The sequence below is a fragment of the Salmo trutta genome, chromosome 24 (genome assembly GCF_901001165.1).
Source record: "Salmo trutta chromosome 24, fSalTru1.1, whole genome shotgun sequence".
NCBI classification, from domain to species: domain Eukaryota; kingdom Metazoa; phylum Chordata; class Actinopteri; order Salmoniformes; family Salmonidae; genus Salmo; species Salmo trutta.
In genome coordinates, this window is record NC_042980.1 from 13,973,559 (window position 1) to 13,991,867 (window position 18,309).

At 40.9% G+C, this 18,309-nt stretch overlaps 2 protein-coding genes across 11 annotated transcripts in view; one reads left to right on the forward strand and one right to left on the reverse strand.

Moving 5' to 3' along the window:
- Nucleotides 1-170: 170 nt before the first annotated feature.
- Nucleotides 171-12,347, forward strand: LOC115160737 (retinol dehydrogenase 7). 6 transcript variants are annotated; one of them, XR_003869110.1, is made up of 7 exons: nucleotides 174-269; nucleotides 3,753-4,067; nucleotides 4,451-4,709; nucleotides 4,874-5,037; nucleotides 8,150-8,196; nucleotides 11,269-11,529; nucleotides 11,901-12,347. XR_003869110.1 is itself a non-coding variant. In XM_029711088.1 (6 exons), exons 3-6 carry the CDS (start codon nucleotides 3,755-3,757, stop codon nucleotides 5,555-5,557), a joined length of 960 nt encoding a protein of 319 aa, XP_029566948.1. In that variant the 5' UTR covers nucleotides 171-269; nucleotides 1,307-1,404; nucleotides 3,753-3,754; the 3' UTR covers nucleotides 5,558-5,809. The 6 variants fall into 6 exon arrangements, 5 of the variants coding, with proteins under 5 accessions (XP_029566948.1, XP_029566951.1, XP_029566952.1 ...); XM_029711088.1 differs by lacking the exons at nucleotides 8,150-8,196; nucleotides 11,269-11,529; nucleotides 11,901-12,347 and adding exons at nucleotides 1,307-1,404; nucleotides 5,334-5,809 and having other exon boundaries at nucleotides 171-269; XM_029711091.1 differs by lacking the exons at nucleotides 11,269-11,529; nucleotides 11,901-12,347 and adding an exon at nucleotides 8,297-9,272.
- Nucleotides 12,348-12,555: 208 nt separating this feature from the next.
- Nucleotides 12,556-18,309, reverse strand: part of LOC115160736 (low-density lipoprotein receptor-related protein 2) — a 62,381-nt gene continuing 56,627 nt past the window's right edge. For 4 of the 5 annotated variants that reach the window (XM_029711086.1, XM_029711084.1, XM_029711085.1 and 1 more), the window contains 14 exons: nucleotides 17,772-17,915; nucleotides 17,422-17,587; nucleotides 17,207-17,335; nucleotides 16,717-16,937; nucleotides 16,266-16,445; nucleotides 16,057-16,176; nucleotides 15,820-15,910; nucleotides 15,604-15,683; nucleotides 15,006-15,123; nucleotides 14,752-14,878; nucleotides 14,317-14,427; nucleotides 14,116-14,214; nucleotides 13,958-14,029; nucleotides 12,556-13,741 (listed from right to left, as the gene is read on the reverse strand). In XM_029711086.1, the coding sequence (XP_029566946.1) occupies nucleotides 13,571-13,741; nucleotides 13,958-14,029; nucleotides 14,116-14,214; nucleotides 14,317-14,427; nucleotides 14,752-14,878; nucleotides 15,006-15,123; nucleotides 15,604-15,683; nucleotides 15,820-15,910; nucleotides 16,057-16,176; nucleotides 16,266-16,445; nucleotides 16,717-16,937; nucleotides 17,207-17,335; nucleotides 17,422-17,587; nucleotides 17,772-17,915 (1,829 nt within the window). In that variant the 3' untranslated portion in view covers nucleotides 12,556-13,570. The remainder of the gene's footprint in view (nucleotides 13,742-13,957; nucleotides 14,030-14,115; nucleotides 14,215-14,316; nucleotides 14,428-14,751; nucleotides 14,879-15,005; nucleotides 15,124-15,603; nucleotides 15,684-15,819; nucleotides 15,911-16,056; nucleotides 16,177-16,265; nucleotides 16,446-16,716; nucleotides 16,938-17,206; nucleotides 17,336-17,421; nucleotides 17,588-17,771; nucleotides 17,916-18,309) is intronic. The other variant, XM_029711083.1, reaches the window with a different exon arrangement.

The following is an 18,309-nucleotide window of genomic DNA, read 5'->3' on the forward strand; positions in this document are numbered from 1 at the left end:
GAGGTGAACCTGCCCAAATAAGCATTTCACGGTACTGTGTAGACCTAGCCACACCTTGTGTGTGTCCTGTGCATATGAATAAACTTGAACGTAAACCTAAAATGTCCAGTAGATGGAGGACGTCTACCATCTATCAAAAAATAGTTGACCAAACTTTCTGACAGAGCAATAGTTCACACACACCGGAAGGTGAATAACACAGGGAAAGAAGAAAAAAACGAGTCACTGTTGTTACCAGCAACTTAAGGAGCGTACGTTTGTCGCCTAGGGTAAGTGTGTCAGTAACGTTTCTTTGCCATATCTTGACTTCTGAGGAAGGCATATTAATCGGACAGTTCAATGTTTGATGAACATGAAAAGTTAAAAAGCTATAAACAAAAAGGACAACAGATAGATGAGTTGACAAAGTCGCAAAAGTCGCAGTTCACTCACTTCACCAGTGACTGAATAGTCACTCACGTAAACTAACTGCCGACTGACTTGGTTATTGAAATATGTTATTATTTCTAACGAGCCAATTGTATCGCTTTGCGTCCGAATCTAATACATTTTCTTTTGTCTTTTTTAAATATTTGTTGTCCCGGTCTTGGTATTGATTATCTAGTGGGCGTGGCTTGGCGTTGAAAGGTGCATCGTTATCACGTGATGCCAAAAGTGGGCATTAAAAAAAATATATTCAACTCCCAGTGTCTGGTGGAAAGCAGTCTGACCAAGGTTTTCCTCTACAATTTTGCCTGTGCTTAGCTCTTCCGTTTATTTTTTATCCTGAAAAACACCCCAGTCCTTAACGATAACAAGCATACCCAGAACATGATGTAGCCGCCACTGTGCTTGAAAATATGGAGTTTTACTCAGGAATGTGTTGTATTGGATTTGCCCCAAACATAACACTTTGTATTGAGGACATAAAGTTAATTTTTTTGCCACGTTTTTAGCAGTATTACTTTAGTGCCTTGTTGCAAACAGGATGCATGTTTTTGGAATATTATATTCTGTACAGGTGTCCTTCTTTTCTCTCTGTCAATTATGTCAGTATTGTGGAGTAACTACAATGTTGTTGATCCATCCTCAGTTTTCTCCTATCAGAGCCATTCAACTCTAACTGTTTTTTAAAGTCACCATTGGCCTCATGGTGAAATCCCTGAGCGGTTTCCTTCCTCTCTGCGAACTGCATTAGGAAGGACTCCTGTATCTTTCTAGTGACTGGGCGTATTGATACACCATCCAAAGTGTAGTTAATAACTTCACCATGCTCAAAGGGATATTCAATGTCTGCTTTACATTTTTTTTACCCATCTACCAATAGGGGCCTTTCTTTGTGAAGCATTGGAAAACCTCCTTGGTCTTAGTGGTTGAAACTGTGTTGGAAATTCACTGCCTGACTGAGGGACAATTATCTGTAAGGTATGTGTGGGGTACAGAGATGAGGTAGTAATTCAAAAATCATATTAAACACTATTATTGCACAAAGAGTGAGCCCATGCAACTTATGTGACTTGTTAATCACATTTTTACTCCTGAACTTGTTTATGCTTGCCATAACAAAGGGGTTGAGTACTTATTGACTCAATACATTTAAGCTTTTAATTTAGATTTTTTTTTTCTTAAAATTTAGAACATAATTCTATTTTGACATCTGAAGGCAGACAATAACAAAAAGCAAGTGCCATTTAAGATGAAATTGAATGAAACCGTGATATCAACTGCTTATTATACCGTGTAGCACAATCTTCAAAAAGACTAACCTCAGCAGTGGAGTTTGCTTGTAGAAGCTTATGGCTGTGCGATGGCATATCCTTGCTTTGTTAATTTAGAAGACAAGATGCTCTTGTTTTCTGAGCACAGTCCAAAAAACATGTAATATAACAGACTAAAATGGAACAGAATATTTTTCCAAATGAAAAATGCTGCCAGTGTGAAGTGATGTGCATCTTGCATATCTGGAACAGTTATTCTCAGAGTGATTATTTGAAACAGGGCTCAATTTGGCGAGTTGAAAGACCATTTTTTTCAGGGTTTCAAACCAAAATCTGTCTTCTTTCCGATCTTCAGACATTCAATTTAGTTTATTCTGCCTGTTCTTTGGACATGTATGTTTTCAAAATGGATTAACAATTCTGCATTGAACACTGCATGGTGATGAATTATGGCCACATCTGTTTGGAGTAGGCCTTTGCTTAATGATTCTGATGAAAATATGCTTTTTGTCTTTATCAAAATAAGGTGTTTTTGTTTATTTTCAGTGTGGAACCGGGCTATGTTTAATGGGCTATATCCTAGCCCAGAGATGGGCAACTTTTTTATGTGGTGGGGGGCCACAAAAAATCTGAAATCATCATGAGGTGCCGCAGTGACTCACTGGTCTGCGTACCCACAGTCGGCCCTAGTGTTTTGGGAGCCCTAAGCAACATTTTGTTTAACTGCTAATTTCCTGCATTTCCTACACATTTTGCCATAGGGTGGAGAGAAACATCTGCAGTTTTTAATATATCTGAGTGAGAGTGACTAACAAAATCAATGGGGGCAGCAATTCGACCTTGATAGCTGGCCGCTAGACTAACTTACCCCAAAACATGTTAGCTGACATTGGCTAATTGAGTGACTGACATAACAGAAACACTTCTGATGGACAACTCAATTTCGAAAGTGCACCTTGTATATTCCACTATTGTAACTAAACGGTAAGTTAAGACCCCGAATGAGTTCCTTTTTTTCAGTGATATTGATCCACAGGCCTACAAAAGGGGGTCCAAGCCCCCCAGTTGCCCATCCCTGGCCTAGGCTAACCCATTCTTAATGGCACTAGCAGTTCGCAAAGTAGCCTAAGCATTAGTAGACGGGACGCAATTATTCCAAAACTGCAGCTCATTGTTGGAACACATATTTTCCTACTTCAATCAACCAGTCGATTTTGAATTTGTGATAAAACTGTTGTCATTTTGCAAGGAATGTTACTTGTGTATCCCATCAGTTAGATACGTGTTATAGGCATTTATTTCTATAGACGTAACGGGAGCTTGTGTGCACACTCAGCACATTTGTGTAAGCAGCGGTCGGAATGCAATTAAGTGAATGAGAGACAGAGGGGAAAGAGAATTTAGGAAGAATATCTGTGATGCTTGGCTTGGTTCTTTTTTTGTTGTGGCCCGCAAATGCACATGTACTTTGTTTTACAAGACAAAATGTAACTTACCTGATCGGGCAGCCACAAAGCACATTCCACCAAATAGTTTCAGTATTAGATTTTATTTGAAATATCTGGTTAAAGATTGAGCTTTGACATCTGTTCGCATACTGGAGTACTCAGTTACTCATGCCTATCCCTACTAGTCACTAAGCTAAACTTGCAGTCGCACACCAGAGAAATTTAAATAGGCCTATGAAAACCTTAAATACTTTAAGAACTTAATGCAAACAGCAGATTTGATATGAATTTGCTTCTAAAATCCAATTGAACTGGATGGAAATGTACTTTTTTTTACCAAAGCTTTTACTATCTGTAAACTACTCAAGATTGTGCCATTTGTTGGCAGTTGTAGCCTACAAGATTCAGCTGATTTTGCCATAGCTCTGATTGCATTGATTTTCCTACTGGATTTTGCTCCTCAGACAAATGAAGGTTAATCGGGGGCATATAATTTTATGTTCTGACTATTTTACTATCTTTGCAAAAAAGAACAATAGAAATGTTAGATTTGTAATATGATGAAAAATAGGTGTTTATCTGAATGAACCTCGTTCTTCTGTCTCAGAAATGTTCCTCTACATTCTTGGACTGGTGGCTTTTTGGTTTGTGTTCCGCTGGTACAGGGAACTCGCAAGAGTACCCAATAAAGGACAGAAATATGTCTACATCACTGGCTGTGACTCTGGATTTGGGAACCTTCTGGCCAGACATCTGGACAAGCTGGGCTTCCGTGTGATTGCAGCCTGCTACACTGAGAAGGGGGAGGATGAACTGAAGAAGGTCTCTTCTGAACGATTGAACACAGTCCACCTGGATGTCGTCAGCACTGATAGTGTCAACAAAGCAACAGCGTTCATCAAAACCTTGGTTGGGGAGAAGGGTGAGTGTCTTTGAAGACCAGTTTAGCCAAACTCATGTAAAAATTGCCTCTAAGACTTTTCTGGCTTAAATTGGGGGAAGCGTTTGGTATTAAAAATATCCAAATATCTAGGCCGGCTACTGGTCTACTCATTCATTCTACTACCATGAGTCAGTGTCAACCGCTGCTATGGAATTTACAACCATAAACAACAAGTTAACCCAACATCTCAGAACACACCTTCTCACTGAAAGAGACCTCACTCCCACATGTGACAACTGGCATGTAAGCACTTGTTGACACCTGTAGGCATGGAATGTTTTCCTTCATTGTGACTGCTGCCTTTGTCTTGCTGTGGCTGTGATATTGGTACTTAACTATGCCCTACTTTCATGCCATTTCAGGTCTGTGGGCTGTGGTGAACAATGCTGGTGTCTCTGTACCATCTGGTCCCTGTGATTGGATGACCGTCGACGACTACAAGTCCATGCTGGACGTGAACCTCATTGGAGTCATTGGTGTGACTCTGAGTGTCCTGCCCCTCATCAAGAAGGCCAGGGGCAGGGTGGTGAATGTGGCCAGTGTGTTTGGGAGGATAAGCGCCTTCGGGGGTCCCTACTGTGTGTCAAAATATGGAGTGGAGGCTTTCAATGATAGTCTACGGTGCGAGGCCCTGTTTTTTTGTCTAAGCATATACTGTATCATGCTTATTTGAAACTGAATAGTGATGCTCAGAGCATTTTTTTCTATGGCTCCAACTTCATATGAATACTATAATGCAGACGTATTCATGTTTGTTGTGGCATATTCTTGTTTTTGAATTCCAGGATGAACATGTCAGCTTTTGGAGTTAAAGTCCTGTGTCTGGAACCAGGATTTTTCAAAACAAGTGTGACTGATCTACATCTCCTGAGAAAAAATGTCAAGACATTGTGGGACAAATTGCCTGAAGAAATCAAAGATCAATATGGACATGATTACCCAGAGAGAGGTAACTTTTTTTCTTTTCTTTTTTTTTTTACAAAACAAACATACACATGAATCTGTGCATGCTGCTGTAATATGATAGGTGCAAATAGGATTGTCGTAACCTGTGTGACAGAATGACAAACACTCCATGAACGAATTGACAAGGATTGCCCAGAGCAAGTGAACTGAGTAGTCAGGCAAGTTCAGCCTGCCTGCCTGCCTTTGACCTAGACCTCAAACAGTCAGACATACAATTTCTTCATTGTGTTCCAAGATGTCGAAATCAGCTTGTTGATGGAGGCAAAACCTTTCTTCCAGCAAATGTTACATTGGAGAAGAATGTTGCGACGTTGCTGGATGGGGACCTGATGAAGGTTGTGAGCTGCATGGAGCACGCCATCTCTGCTGTCCACCCTCGTACCCGCTACTCACCTGGCTGGGATGCCAAGTTCATATGGTTGCCTATGTCCTACCTGCCAACTTGGATAGCAGACAAAATGCTCTTAAAAGATATGGCCAACCCAACAGGATGTTTTCTTTAATGTTAATGGTTCTCTGACCGAATGTAGGAGAAAGTCTTTATTTACACCCACAGGAGACGAAGAAAAAATGTAATTGGAAAAAGTGTATAGCATGGGATTCAACCAATGAATGGAGAAAAAAAACACTAATTTGTTTTCAAACTTAAACAGAGTTGTGAATTGCATTTTGTCTAATCACATTTGGATTTGTCCTGTCTGTTTCCCTGCTCCGATAATAAAACCAATGGAGAGATTTTCAGTAATTCAAATGAAGCGGTGGTTGCATTGAGTCCAGTTGATACATTCAGTAAGTGATATTCTGTCTCTGTTAGAACTATTAGCTTATAACCTAGCTCACTGTATGACTTGCAGCAAATTCTTCCTATCAAAAAGCAAACTCTTACAGTGCAACAAATTCCTGATCAACATATGTTTACTCTTGTTTACCTGTGACTTGCTACCATTAATTCCAACTAAGGAATCAGAAAAAACTATTGCAAAAAGAGTTTTGGAATTTAGATATTTTTTTCTGTTCAGCTAAATTCTCTCTGACCAGAAATACCTGATAGCCTGCTGAGCTTCTCAAATGAAGATTCTTTCACCCTGCTAGACATGTACAGTACCAGTCAAATGTTTGGATACACCTACTCATTCAAGAGTTTTTCTTTATTTATACTATTTTCTACATTGTAGAATAATAGTGAAGACATCAAAACTATGAAATAGCACATGAATTATGTAGTATTTGAGATTTTTCAAAGTAGCCACCCTTTGCCTTGATGACAGCTTTGCACGCTCTTGGCATTCTCTCAACCAGCTTCATGAGGTAGCCACCTGGAAGGCATTTCAATTAACAGGGGTGCCTTGTTAATTTGTGGAATTTCTTTCCTTCTTAATACGTTTGAGAAATCAGTTGTGTTGTGACAAGGTAGGGGTGGTATACAGAAGATAGCCCTATTTGGTTAACGACCAAGTCCATAATATGGCAAGAACAGCTCAAATAAGCAAAGAGAAACAACAGTCCATCATTACTTTAAGACATGAAGGTCAGTCAATCTGGAACATTTGAAGAACTTTGAAAGTATCTTCAAGTCCAATTGCAAAAACCATCAAGCGCTATAATGAAACTGGCTCTCATGAGTACCACCATGTGAAAGGAAGACCCAGAGTTACCTCTGCTGCAGAGGATAAGTTCATTAGAGTTACCAGTCTCAGAAATTGCAGCCCAAATAAATGCTTCACAGAGTTCAAGTAACAGACACATTTCAACATCAACTGTTCAGAGGAGACTGCGTGAATCAGGCCTTCACGGTTGAATTGCTGCAAAGAAACCACTACTAAAGGACACCAATGAGAAGAAGAGACTTGCTTGGGCCAAGAAACATGAGTAATGGACATTAGACCGGTGGAAATCTGTCCTTTGGTCTGATGAGTCCCAATGTGAGATTTTTGGTTCCAACCGCCATGTCTTTGTGAGATGCAGAGTAGGTGAATGGATGATCTCTGGATCTGTGTTTCCCACCGTGAAGCATGGAGGAGGTGGTGTGATGGTGTGGGGGTGCATTGCTGGTGACACTGTTTGTGATTTATTTAGAAATCAAGGCAAACTTAACCAGCATGGCTACCACAGCATTCTGCAGCGATACGCCATCTCATCTGGTTTGCGCTTAGTGAGACTATCATTTGTTTTTCTATAGGACAATGACCCAACACACCTCCAGGCTGTGGAAGGGCTATTTGACCAAGAAGGAGAGTGATGGAGTGCTGCATCAGATGATCTGGCCTCCTCAATCACCCGACCTCAACCCAATTGAGATGGTTTTGGATGAGTTGGACCGCGGAGTGAAGGAAAAGCAGCCAACAAGTGCTCAGCATTTGTGGGAACTCCTGCAAGACTGTTGGAAAAGCATTCCAGGTGAATCTGGTTGATAGAATGCCAAGAGTGTGCAAAGCTGTTATCGAGGCAAAGGGTGGATGCTTTGAGGAATCTCCAATATAAAATATATTTTGATTTGTTTAACACTTTTTTTGGTTAATACATGATTCCATATGTGTTATTTAATTGTTTTGATATCTTCACCATTATTCTACAATGTAGAAAATAGTCAAAATAAAGAAAAACCCTTGAATGAGTTTGTGTGTCCAAACTTTTGACTGGTACTGTGTGTCATTATAAAAAGCTGTGAGCACCTTGCAGCCAACTGTGCTTATGATCAGGTGCATTGCTGCATGTGATTATGACAAAACAATAATATAATCATTCAGCTGTGTACCAGGTCTATGAGTAAGATAGAAGAGGATCATGGAGTTGGAGGACACACACAAGCAATAGCATTATGAAAATAAAGTAAGGAATGATATTGTAGGCCTATGCTCTAAACACTGAGCTATTGTCTTATTTTGTAGACTCATTATTTTTGAAGATGGTTCTTCAGAGCCTATTCCACTTTGTCGTTACTGTTGTGGTGTTTTTATTATACTGACAAACAGGTAAACTATTGAAATGAGCGAGCAATTAGACTCAGCTTTCTCTGGTGTAAGTGTTTTGAAGAAGAAGAAAAAAATGTGTTATTGAAGAAATACCATTATATAACTGAAATGACTCCTTTACAGGTCTTCCCTGTGGTCTCTGAAGAGAATATCTAGTCGATTTTTCTCAGGTGAGATTGATAAAGTTCCTTGTCTGTTATTAAAAATAAAAGTATTACATTGCAAGAAATGTATTATGAAATAAAACATATATTTCTTGGTCTGTTTTAGGCAATCGTATCACATTTGGCCCTATCTTTCATCCTCATTTCAGTTACAGCCACAGCCATCGCCTGGTTTATTAGAGATTATTTCAAAATGGAAGATTTTGACAAGAAACATGTCTTTATCACAGACAGTGATAGCGGATTTGGAAATTTGGTGGCAAGTCGGCATGACCGAAAGGGGTTTCATGTAATATCCCCACGTCTCACGGAGAAAGGTGGCTCGGATTTGAAGGCTGTGGCCTCTCCCAGACGGAACACAGTTCTGTTCAGGGGGTGGATAAGGTGCAAGTCAGAGTCAAGCACTGGGAGAGATAAAAACGAGATAGGGGTGGTTGAGTACCTCGCAACCCTCTAACTGACCCATAAATCTGCATGTTTTCAAACCACTGTCACCCTGAGAGCTGCCGAGGAAACATCTAGAATACCTGCCATAACATGGACACAGTGATGACAAAATGGACAAACTTTTGTTAGTCATCCGCTAAGTTTGTTCTGCATTACATCAATTATCTATGGGATTTTAATTAGATGCCTAATTGCAATAGTCATGCTTTAATGTCATGCTTTAATCTATTTCCTTCTAATGAACACTAAAACATATTGATTTATGGCTGTCCCAAGCTTTGGAATACTACTTCTATACATAAACCACATAAACCCTATAGAATGAAATATATGTGGTGCAAGATCCACAAGCATGCCATGTATCCTTTAACACTTTTTCACGAGCAGATTAAATGGATTGGAAGATTTATAAAAGGTTTGCTGCATACATCCAGCTGGGGTTATAGTAGATTTAAAATATCTGGTTAAAGATTAATTGCCGTTTGACATTCCCAGAATTCAACTAACTATTGATGGGACACAGGTTTCACTAGGGGGCATCAATGTAGGATTACATGTACACTGAACAAGAATATAAATGTAACCATTTCCAAGATTTTTCTGAGTTACAGTTCATATAAGGAAATCAGACAAAACAAATAAATTAGGCCCTAATCTATGGATTTCACATGACTCGGCTCTGTTGATCACAGATATCTTTAAAAAAAAAGTAGGGGCTTGGATCAGAAAACCAGTCAGTATCTGGTGTGACCGCTATTTGCCTCGTGCAGCGCGGCACATCTTCACAGAATTAATCAGGTTGTTGATTGTGGCATGTGGAATGTTGTCCCACTCCTCTTCAATGGCTGTCCGAAGTTGCTGGATCTCGGTGGGAACTGGAACACGCTGTTGTATGCAGGCCATGGAAGAACTGGGACATTTTCAACTTCCATGAATTGTGTACAGATCCTTGCAACATGGGGCCGTGCATTATCATGCTGAAACATGAGGTGATGGCTGCGGATGAATGGCACGACAATGGGCCTAAGGACCTCAAGGTATCGCTGTGCATTCAAATTGCCATTGATTAAATGCAATTGTGTTTGTTGTCCGTAGCATATGTCTGCCCATACCATAACCCCACTGCCACCATGGTGAACTCTGTCCACATCAGCAAACCACGTGCCCGCACGATGCCATACATGCTATCTGCCCGGTGCAGTTGAAACTGGGATTAATCTGTGAAGAGCACACTTCTCCAGTGTGGCAGTGGCCATCAAAGGTGACCATTTGCCCACTGAAGTCGGTTACGACTCCGAACTGCAGTCAGGTCAAGACCCTGGTGAGGACAAGCACACAGATGAGCTTCCCTGAGACGGTTTCTGACAGTTTGTGCAGAGATTCTTCGGTTGTGCAAACCCCCAGTTTTATCAGCTGTCCGGGTGGCTGGTCTCGGGTGATCCTGCAGGTGAAGGAGCTGGATATGGAGGTCCTGGCCTGCCATGGTTACACGTGGTATGCAGTTGTGAGGCCGGTTGAACATACTGCCAAATTCTCTAAAACGAAGTTGAGGGCGGCTTATGGTAGATAAATGAACATCAAATCTGGCAACAGCTCTGGTGGACATTCCTGCAGTCAGCATGCCAATTGCACACTCCCTCAAAACTGCACATTTTAGATTGGCCTTGTCCCCAGCACCAGGTACACTTGTGTAATAATTATGCTGTTTAATCAGCCACAGTAAAGTGGCTGGATTATTTTGGCAAAGAATAAATGCTCACTAACAGGGATGTAAACAATTGTGTGTACACAATTGGAGAGAAATAAGCTTTTTGTGCATATGGAACACTTCTGGGATCTTTTATTTCAACTCATGAAATATGGGACCAACACTTTACATGTTGAGTTTATATTTTTGTTCAGTACAGTAGAAACCTTCTCTGAGTGGAAAAGACTTTGTTTCTACATTTATTTTACTAAACAGTTGCAATGTAGGTTACTACGTTTTTTTTCAAGATGATTGACGAGAGCAGTTTTGTATAACCCATCGGGCTGGATTAAAAGTTAATTTACTTTGTAGAACTGCTGACAGACAATTGTCTAACTCCGCCCATAACGTTTGGACTTCATAACATTCCCAGGAGGCATGGATTATTGCTGCATTGTTAGTTTTACACTTAAGACATGACTCTGCATTTGTGCTATGGAATTTGTGATTTTTTTTGTCTCGTGTAATAAATTATATTCCTTTGTTTATACTGGATTAAGCGTACATTTTCGTTAACTGTAATTTCGTTAGTTATGTTCCAACATTCCCTCCATCTCGTGCCAATATCAGTTATTATTAAGTCTTGGTTCCAATAGATAAAATAGTTTTCTAAGAGATTGTCAGCTGGATAGGCTCTTTGCAAGGTTTTGTATATCTTACCTATCATATGAACTTCATTTTCATACTCAAATAGGATTCCCTCAAGGTTGCTCTGATGTCCAAAACATTTCAAATAAACATGTATTGATTTGAAACTTTTAAGTATCATCTATTTGAAAATATCTTGGTCAGTCCAAAATTGCTTTTTAAATCTGTCATGGAAATATATCAACCCTGGCAGTGTACCTTTCACCCACATTTGTCTCTCTACCTCTCTGAGTCAGGTTTCTGGGGGCTGATCAACAACGCTGGGAGGACCACACCTATAGGCCCCACTGAATGGATGCAGTTGGAGGACTCCAGGAAGGTTCTGGATGTGAATTTGAATAGGTCTGATTGAAGTGACCCTGAAGTTCCTCCCACTCTTAAAGAAGGCGCAAGGAAGCGTGATCAATGTTGTCAGTATCCCCGGGGAGGCTTTCCCTCAATGGAGGAGACGACTGTCTATCCAAGTATGGTGTGGAGGCCTTCTCTGACAGCCTTGGGTACTGGGACATTGTTTTACATTACATTAAACTCTGTAAATTCCGGATAGATTTCTGAGCATTTTATTATGGACCTGTAACTGTGCAATGCTAGTTAGAGATATACACTGAGTATACCAAACAGTAGGAATACCTTCCTAATATTGAGTTGTCTCAAGGCTTAAACATCTTTAACCTGTCTCCTCCCCTTCATCTACACTGGTTGAAGTGGATTTAACAAGTGACATCAATAAGGGATCATAGCTTTCACCTGGATTCACATGGTCAGGCTATGTCATGGAAAGAGAAGGTGTTCTTAATGTGTTGTGTTATTCATAGATTTAAGCATGTATTAGCTACATAACAACTAAGCTGCCTGCTTTTATGTTCAGGCGGGATTCGCAGAATTCTGGTGTCAAAGTGAGACTGGACCTTATTGAAGCAGACCACCAGAAACTGTGAAACTGTCTTCCTGAGGAGGCCAAGCACTGATATTGACCCAACTTCTTTGACGAAAATGAGTAGATACTGTATACTGTATGTTTTTCAAATAGTTTAGTCATGTCATTACAATGCAGAAACATTCATGTCTGTCTCGCATCCATTTCCCGTAGTCTACAGTATATTACAGATGTAAAAGCTCATGATTTCTCCCTTTGTCTCTTGTGCAGTTCAGACATCTCCAAAGTGACCAGTTGCATGCCCTGACAGCTCGCCACCCACGGACGCGCTACTCACCTCATGTTGATACTACATAGATTATCAATGGTGTATGTAGTGCAAATAGGGAATAATTCATGAATATTGATATTAAACCTTCCTGTGGTGCCTACAAAATACACAGTGTGTGTGTGTTAGAGGTTTATATGCATTTGAGTTAGTTAATTTTCTCAAACTGATTTTTGGTTAATCACAATGTATTTTAAGGTAAGAAAAACAAAACGTTAAGATTGTATTACAAAACAAAAAATGTATTCATTTTACGTTTTAGCAGCATACATTTTGTCTCTCACTTTGCTATATAGAAAGCCATCTGAGCATACAGTATTTAGAATGATCAGTGATACAGTCTTTATTTGTTCTTTTCAAAATACAAAACAATCAATCTAAGAACACAGGATTTATAGCCCATGTTTAGAAAATGACAGTCAGAATCTTTGTTTAATGACCTGACCAAATTCTGTATCTCCAGATATGGATATTTTGCTATTGTACTTTACCAGCTCCAGAGGGTCACTGGATGTGTCCAAAATTATACATCTTCACACATTAAAATCATGGGCATATTCAAGTATTGTTCCAAATGAATTTGAAAGAGGACATCATTATTCATACACTTTTTTTACTAAAATATGATCGTTTTCATTTAAATATGCCAAACAAAAGTCAGGGAACATTGTTTATCATTTTGATCTTAATTACCATGCAAGTATGCTTAGCATACTATTCTTTGAGATATTTGGAATTTTCATAGTTTTCTTTTGACAGCATCCATAGATTTAGGAAAGCTATGGTAAGAGCACAAGAATTGGATCCGTTTGTATTTGCTTCGCTTTGTTTGTTTTTTAAGCCCTGAAATGAGGTATATAAACATGTAAGATGAAATGCATACATATTCAGTTTTGATCAGTGGCAAAAATAATGAATTATCCTTTCAAAACATTGTCCTAATTCACAATGCACTTCACCTGTTCTTTGTTTTGTTTATGAAGCATTAGGGATAAGATAATATCCTCTTGGCTGTTGGAAATAGATTATCAACAAAAATCGTACTGTTCAAATTTACAAATGTACAACATATTTATAAAATTTCTAACAGCAGTTTCAGTGCAAAGATATACATACAGTATATCACAATAAAAAAAAAGAATCATGAAACAAGAATTGGCATAAGAAATATCAGAAGGCATAGTCATGAACAGACCTCTTTTCTGTATGCTAAAGAAATGTTTGTCTAATTTCTTTTCACAAATCAATCTTAGTTTTGTAGACAGGCTATGTATAAAAAGGGATTCTGTGCAAAGGAGAGTGTGTCTTTGATTCCAATCTGTGAGAAAGGGGGTCATACATCGTTGTCCTCTTTGACGAGGTTCGCTGTGTCTTGGAAAGTGTCCTCAGTTGGTGAGTAGGTGCTGGGACAATCCCTCTTCAGGCGTTTGGTGGTTGGGGCAAAGGGAGAGGGGTCAGTGGAGGAACTCTCCTCATTGCTTCCTACTGCTTTTTCATTCTGCATCTGAAAAACAATAAGGAGATGACTAGCAGAAAACAGGTTAACACAAACCCAACATCTGTTCACCCTGAGTAGCAATCATAAGCAAACCTCAAACAGTTAGAAGTACATTCTCCACTGTAGAATAGCCATGTCTCAAAAAGGAACAGGTCCTGAGAGATATGAACCATAGAGACAGTCATCTCCCAAATGCTCATTGGGTGTCAGTGTTGGGCTTACCTCTGAGTAGATAGGGTTTTCAAAAGTTAAGCTTGGCTTCAATTTTCTTCTGAAGGCACTCCACATTGACTCCTGTAAATGTAGGACACTGTTGCTGTAAATTACAATATCATCCCTATCCTTTACCTAATGATACAAGTACAGGAAGGGAGAGTCACCTGAACAGGCTTGGCTCTGGCTGTTGAACTGTCCACGGTGCTCACAATCTGCTCTTTATGGTTCTTCTCGATCTGCTCGCCGCTAACAGTAACAGTCACCTGTTTGGAGTAAAACAGTGCAGAACAATTAGTATTGTTTTAACAATGATGTCAATCCCACCTGCCCTAGGAATGTTCATGCAACAGGGTTGTCTTGCGTACCTGTGTGGCGTGGATGACAGCAGGATCACTAGACGATCCAGTTGCTCCATGAGCATACAGATGGTTCTCAAACGTGATTGGCCTCCCCGCTTCCACTGCGGAGTTCCCATCCTGAACGAGACATACTGTTATTCATCATGTCCATCAAAGGTGATTCGAACAGCATTGCTATCCATCATCTACATGTATTTCAAGCTCTTAGTATGAAGTCAATGCCCTGCAATTTGTGCTTTACTTTATTAACTACAGAGCAAAACAACCCTGGCTGGGAATGTGTTGACTCTCAGTCTTGTTAATAATGTATAATATCAGAGGTCCAAAGAGCTAAAGTCAACCGGGGTCTCCCAGGCCTAACAAAGGATTAAAATGCTGATGGTGCAGTCTGAAGGTGCAGTGACACCACTAAGTGCTAAACCAACACAATCCAGTGCTTACCAACTGCATGGCCCTGTCAATGAATGACACCCCGATTGGTGGAGGTCCCAGATCCATTGTGACATTGTCACCCGAGCGAAACGTCACCCCATTGCCCGTGTCACCCGATTTCACCAGACTGCTAAGGCTGGAAAATAGAAAGACAGAAAAGAAAATGGCTTCTCGATTCACACACAACAATGTGAGGCTCTGGTTTGAAACGTTACGACGGAGGCAAGCGCAGACGTTTGAAAGCAGGTGAGCTGAGAACCTACCTGGGTAGATTGGGCATGGACGGCATTAAGGAGCCAGTTCGTTTGTAGTTGAGGAAAACCCCGACAGCCAACGCTCCGGTGATGATGAAAATAATCACTGCTAACAGTGCAGCAAGTGCTGAAGACAAAGATGTCAGCAAGCAACCAAGTTTATTCCAGGACATTTCTACTAATCTTTTGTAAAACATGTATCAGTAGTTCAAAAGGAAAAACAATTGATCACTTATTGCTGGTAATGACCTATTACTTTGCTGACATACTGCAAATTGAAGTAAAACGATTATGGTGTTGAGCTTTTTATTAGCTAGTGAGCTAAGTAATCTTTTACTGGAGAGAAAAACAGCTTTAGTGTTTGCTGAGTCAAAACAAATCTCACGGTCCCATTATAATGACTTGTGAGACAACGGTCTGATGAAAAATAATGTTACTTGGCTCAATCAATGCTGTGTAACTGCTTCATCATGAACCGCGAATCAGAAATGTTGTATGAAGACTGGCACGTTGGACTGACATGTTTGGGGTGAAATCTAATCGTATTTGAAGAGATCCATAATGCAGGTCATTCAGTGTCATACAGACGTTCCTCTTCTTGTCTCACTTTTTACTGTACCTGCTCCTTCAGGGGCATCCCTGGACTTTCCCATCTCACAGTAAGCCCCTGCATAGCCATACTGACACCTGCAAAAGAAAAGACAAAAAACAAATGTTTATTCGTGGGGCGGAACGAAACACTCATATGGCTTGGGGCTGTGTTGTTACATGTTATAATAATATGACAACGAATCTACTTCCTGAGACCAGCTGCTGAACTCACTTGCACTTGGGCAGGCCCCCTTCGTCAGTGTAGCAGGTCCCTCCGTTCATGCATCTGCATGCAAGGGGCATTAAGACTGGAACCTCAATGGCTGCAGGAGTGAAAGCCACCACAACGTCACCACCACGTCACACAGCAACGTCTGAGCAGCCATGCATGTATAGAGTATGATTTCGATGATCAATGGTGCAGCGAGGCTGCATTCACAGGTGATGGGATTTCCTTTATAGACCATACCTGCATCACATTCGTTGGGGTTAAAGCCCACCAAGGATGAGCCTTGGGGGCAGGTGCAGGTGTAGCCTCCAGGCCGGATCAGACACAGGTGACTGCACACATCCTTACAGGGGTTGGGCACTGAGAGGGAAGAGGGGACCTGTAACTACCGTATACTCACCAGACAGGAGAAAAGTACAGTGTTTGTTTTAGACTTTACAAACTCTAACCTGAGCGGTTGTATCTATGCTCCTGGTAGATGCGGACTTGAGTCAGCCAGGGGTTGATGGTCAGCACCTTCACTTTGTCCTCCTTCCCAAACTTATCAGCCTTCCAGACTTCACCCCGCTCCTTGGTTGTCCAGTACACATGGCCCTCAAAGACATCCAGGCTGTAGGGATTACCAATATCTGATGCAGAAAATGGCCATGCTTAATTAGCCACCATTTGAATAGATGTGTAGTCTGGTTCAATCATTAACTATTAAGGGAGTTAATAACGTAGTTATTATAAAGAATATATCACCAGCATGTTAGCAGCATCTATGGCTGCATCCCAAATGGCGATCTATTCCCTACATAATGCACTACTATTATGAGTCTTGGTCAAAAGTAGTGCACTATATAGGGAATGTGGTACCATTTGAGACGCAGCCTAAGAAAGGTCTCAGTGGGTTCTGACCTCCTGACATGATGATCTTCCTCTCGGTGCCGTCCGGCTTCATGGACTCTATGATGTTCTCCTTGGAGTCACACCAGTAGATCCTGTCTCCATTCAGGTAGTCCAGAGTCAGTCCAGTGGGCCAGCCCAGGTCCTCGTCCAACAGAACCTGCCTGTGTTGCCCGTCCATCCAGGCAGACTCAATCCTGGGTCTCCTGCCCCAGTCTGTCCAGTACATGATTCTGGGAAATGCACAGTCACATATGCTTAACAGAGTGTTTGTTAACGAATGTCTTTGACTTTCAAATAATATTTTTGTTGATCACTCCACAATGCTGTTATATCTGAGAGGATACACTATATTAGCTTATTGTGAAGGGGACACACACACACACACACACACACACACACACACACACACACACACACACACACACACACACACACACACACACTTCTTCGGAACAAACAAAAAAGCCCCCTATGCCACTGTAGTTGATCACTTCCTTACCCGAGTCCTGGATTCAAAACAATAGCAGCTGGCTGGTCCAAGTCATTATGGATCAACCACTTCCTGTAGCGCCCATCTAGCTTTGCCACTTCAATTCGATTGGTCCCTGCGTCTGTCCAGTAAATGTGACTGTGAAACCAAGATAAGCTGTTAGATTGAATACAAACATTTATTCTTAAAATCAAAAATAGTAAGCAATAATGAAGGAGTTGTACCCTCCGACCCAGTCCACAGCGATACCATCAGGGTTGGCAACATATCTCAGGTTCAGATCCAACTCCTTCACTGGGTTATTGCCATTGTCATTGAATGTGGTCATGTAGGCTCGCTTGATAGAGCCAAACTGAGAGCCTCGGCCCAGGACCGTCCAGTACACAATACCTGAGAGCACAATAGGGTCATATTCAGAAGTGTACATCATTGCAAAATGGTTTGCAACGGAAAAACAAAAATGTGTTTCTTATTGGACAAGTTCAGGTAGTCCCTCCCCATTTTGGCTCCCATAGTGCTCTTAACATGAGCCAAATGGCACTGACTAGTTAACTAGTTGAGCTGAAGGTCTTACTGAGTCCAATGCCCTCTGGATCCCACTGGTAGTCCAGAGCCTGGATGTGCTCGGCGTTGTCCACGTAGTCTGAATACTGCTCCGATGACAAGTTGAAGCGGCGAATTCTCACGTTGTCGGGCAGAAGCAGCACTGGTGGGTTTCCTGAAATGGAGAATGGTGAAATATGGTCCCATCCTTAACCTGTTTGGGATAGGGGGCAGTATTTTCACGGCCGGATGAAAAAAACGTACCCGATTTAAACTGGTTACTACTCTTGCCCAGAAACGAGAATATGCATATTATTAGTAGATTTGGATAGAAAACACTCTAAAGTTTCTAAAACTGTTTGAATGGTGTCTGAGTATAACAGAACTCATATGGCAGGCAAAAACCTAAGAAGATTCCAAGCAGGAAGTGGCCTGTCTGCGAATTTGTAGTCCTTCTTTTGCTTCTCTATCGAAACTACAGTATCTGAGCTGTTATGTGACACTTTCTAAGGCTTCCATTGGCTCTCTAAAGCCTTCAGAAACCGGATTGAGGCGTCTCCTGTCTCTGG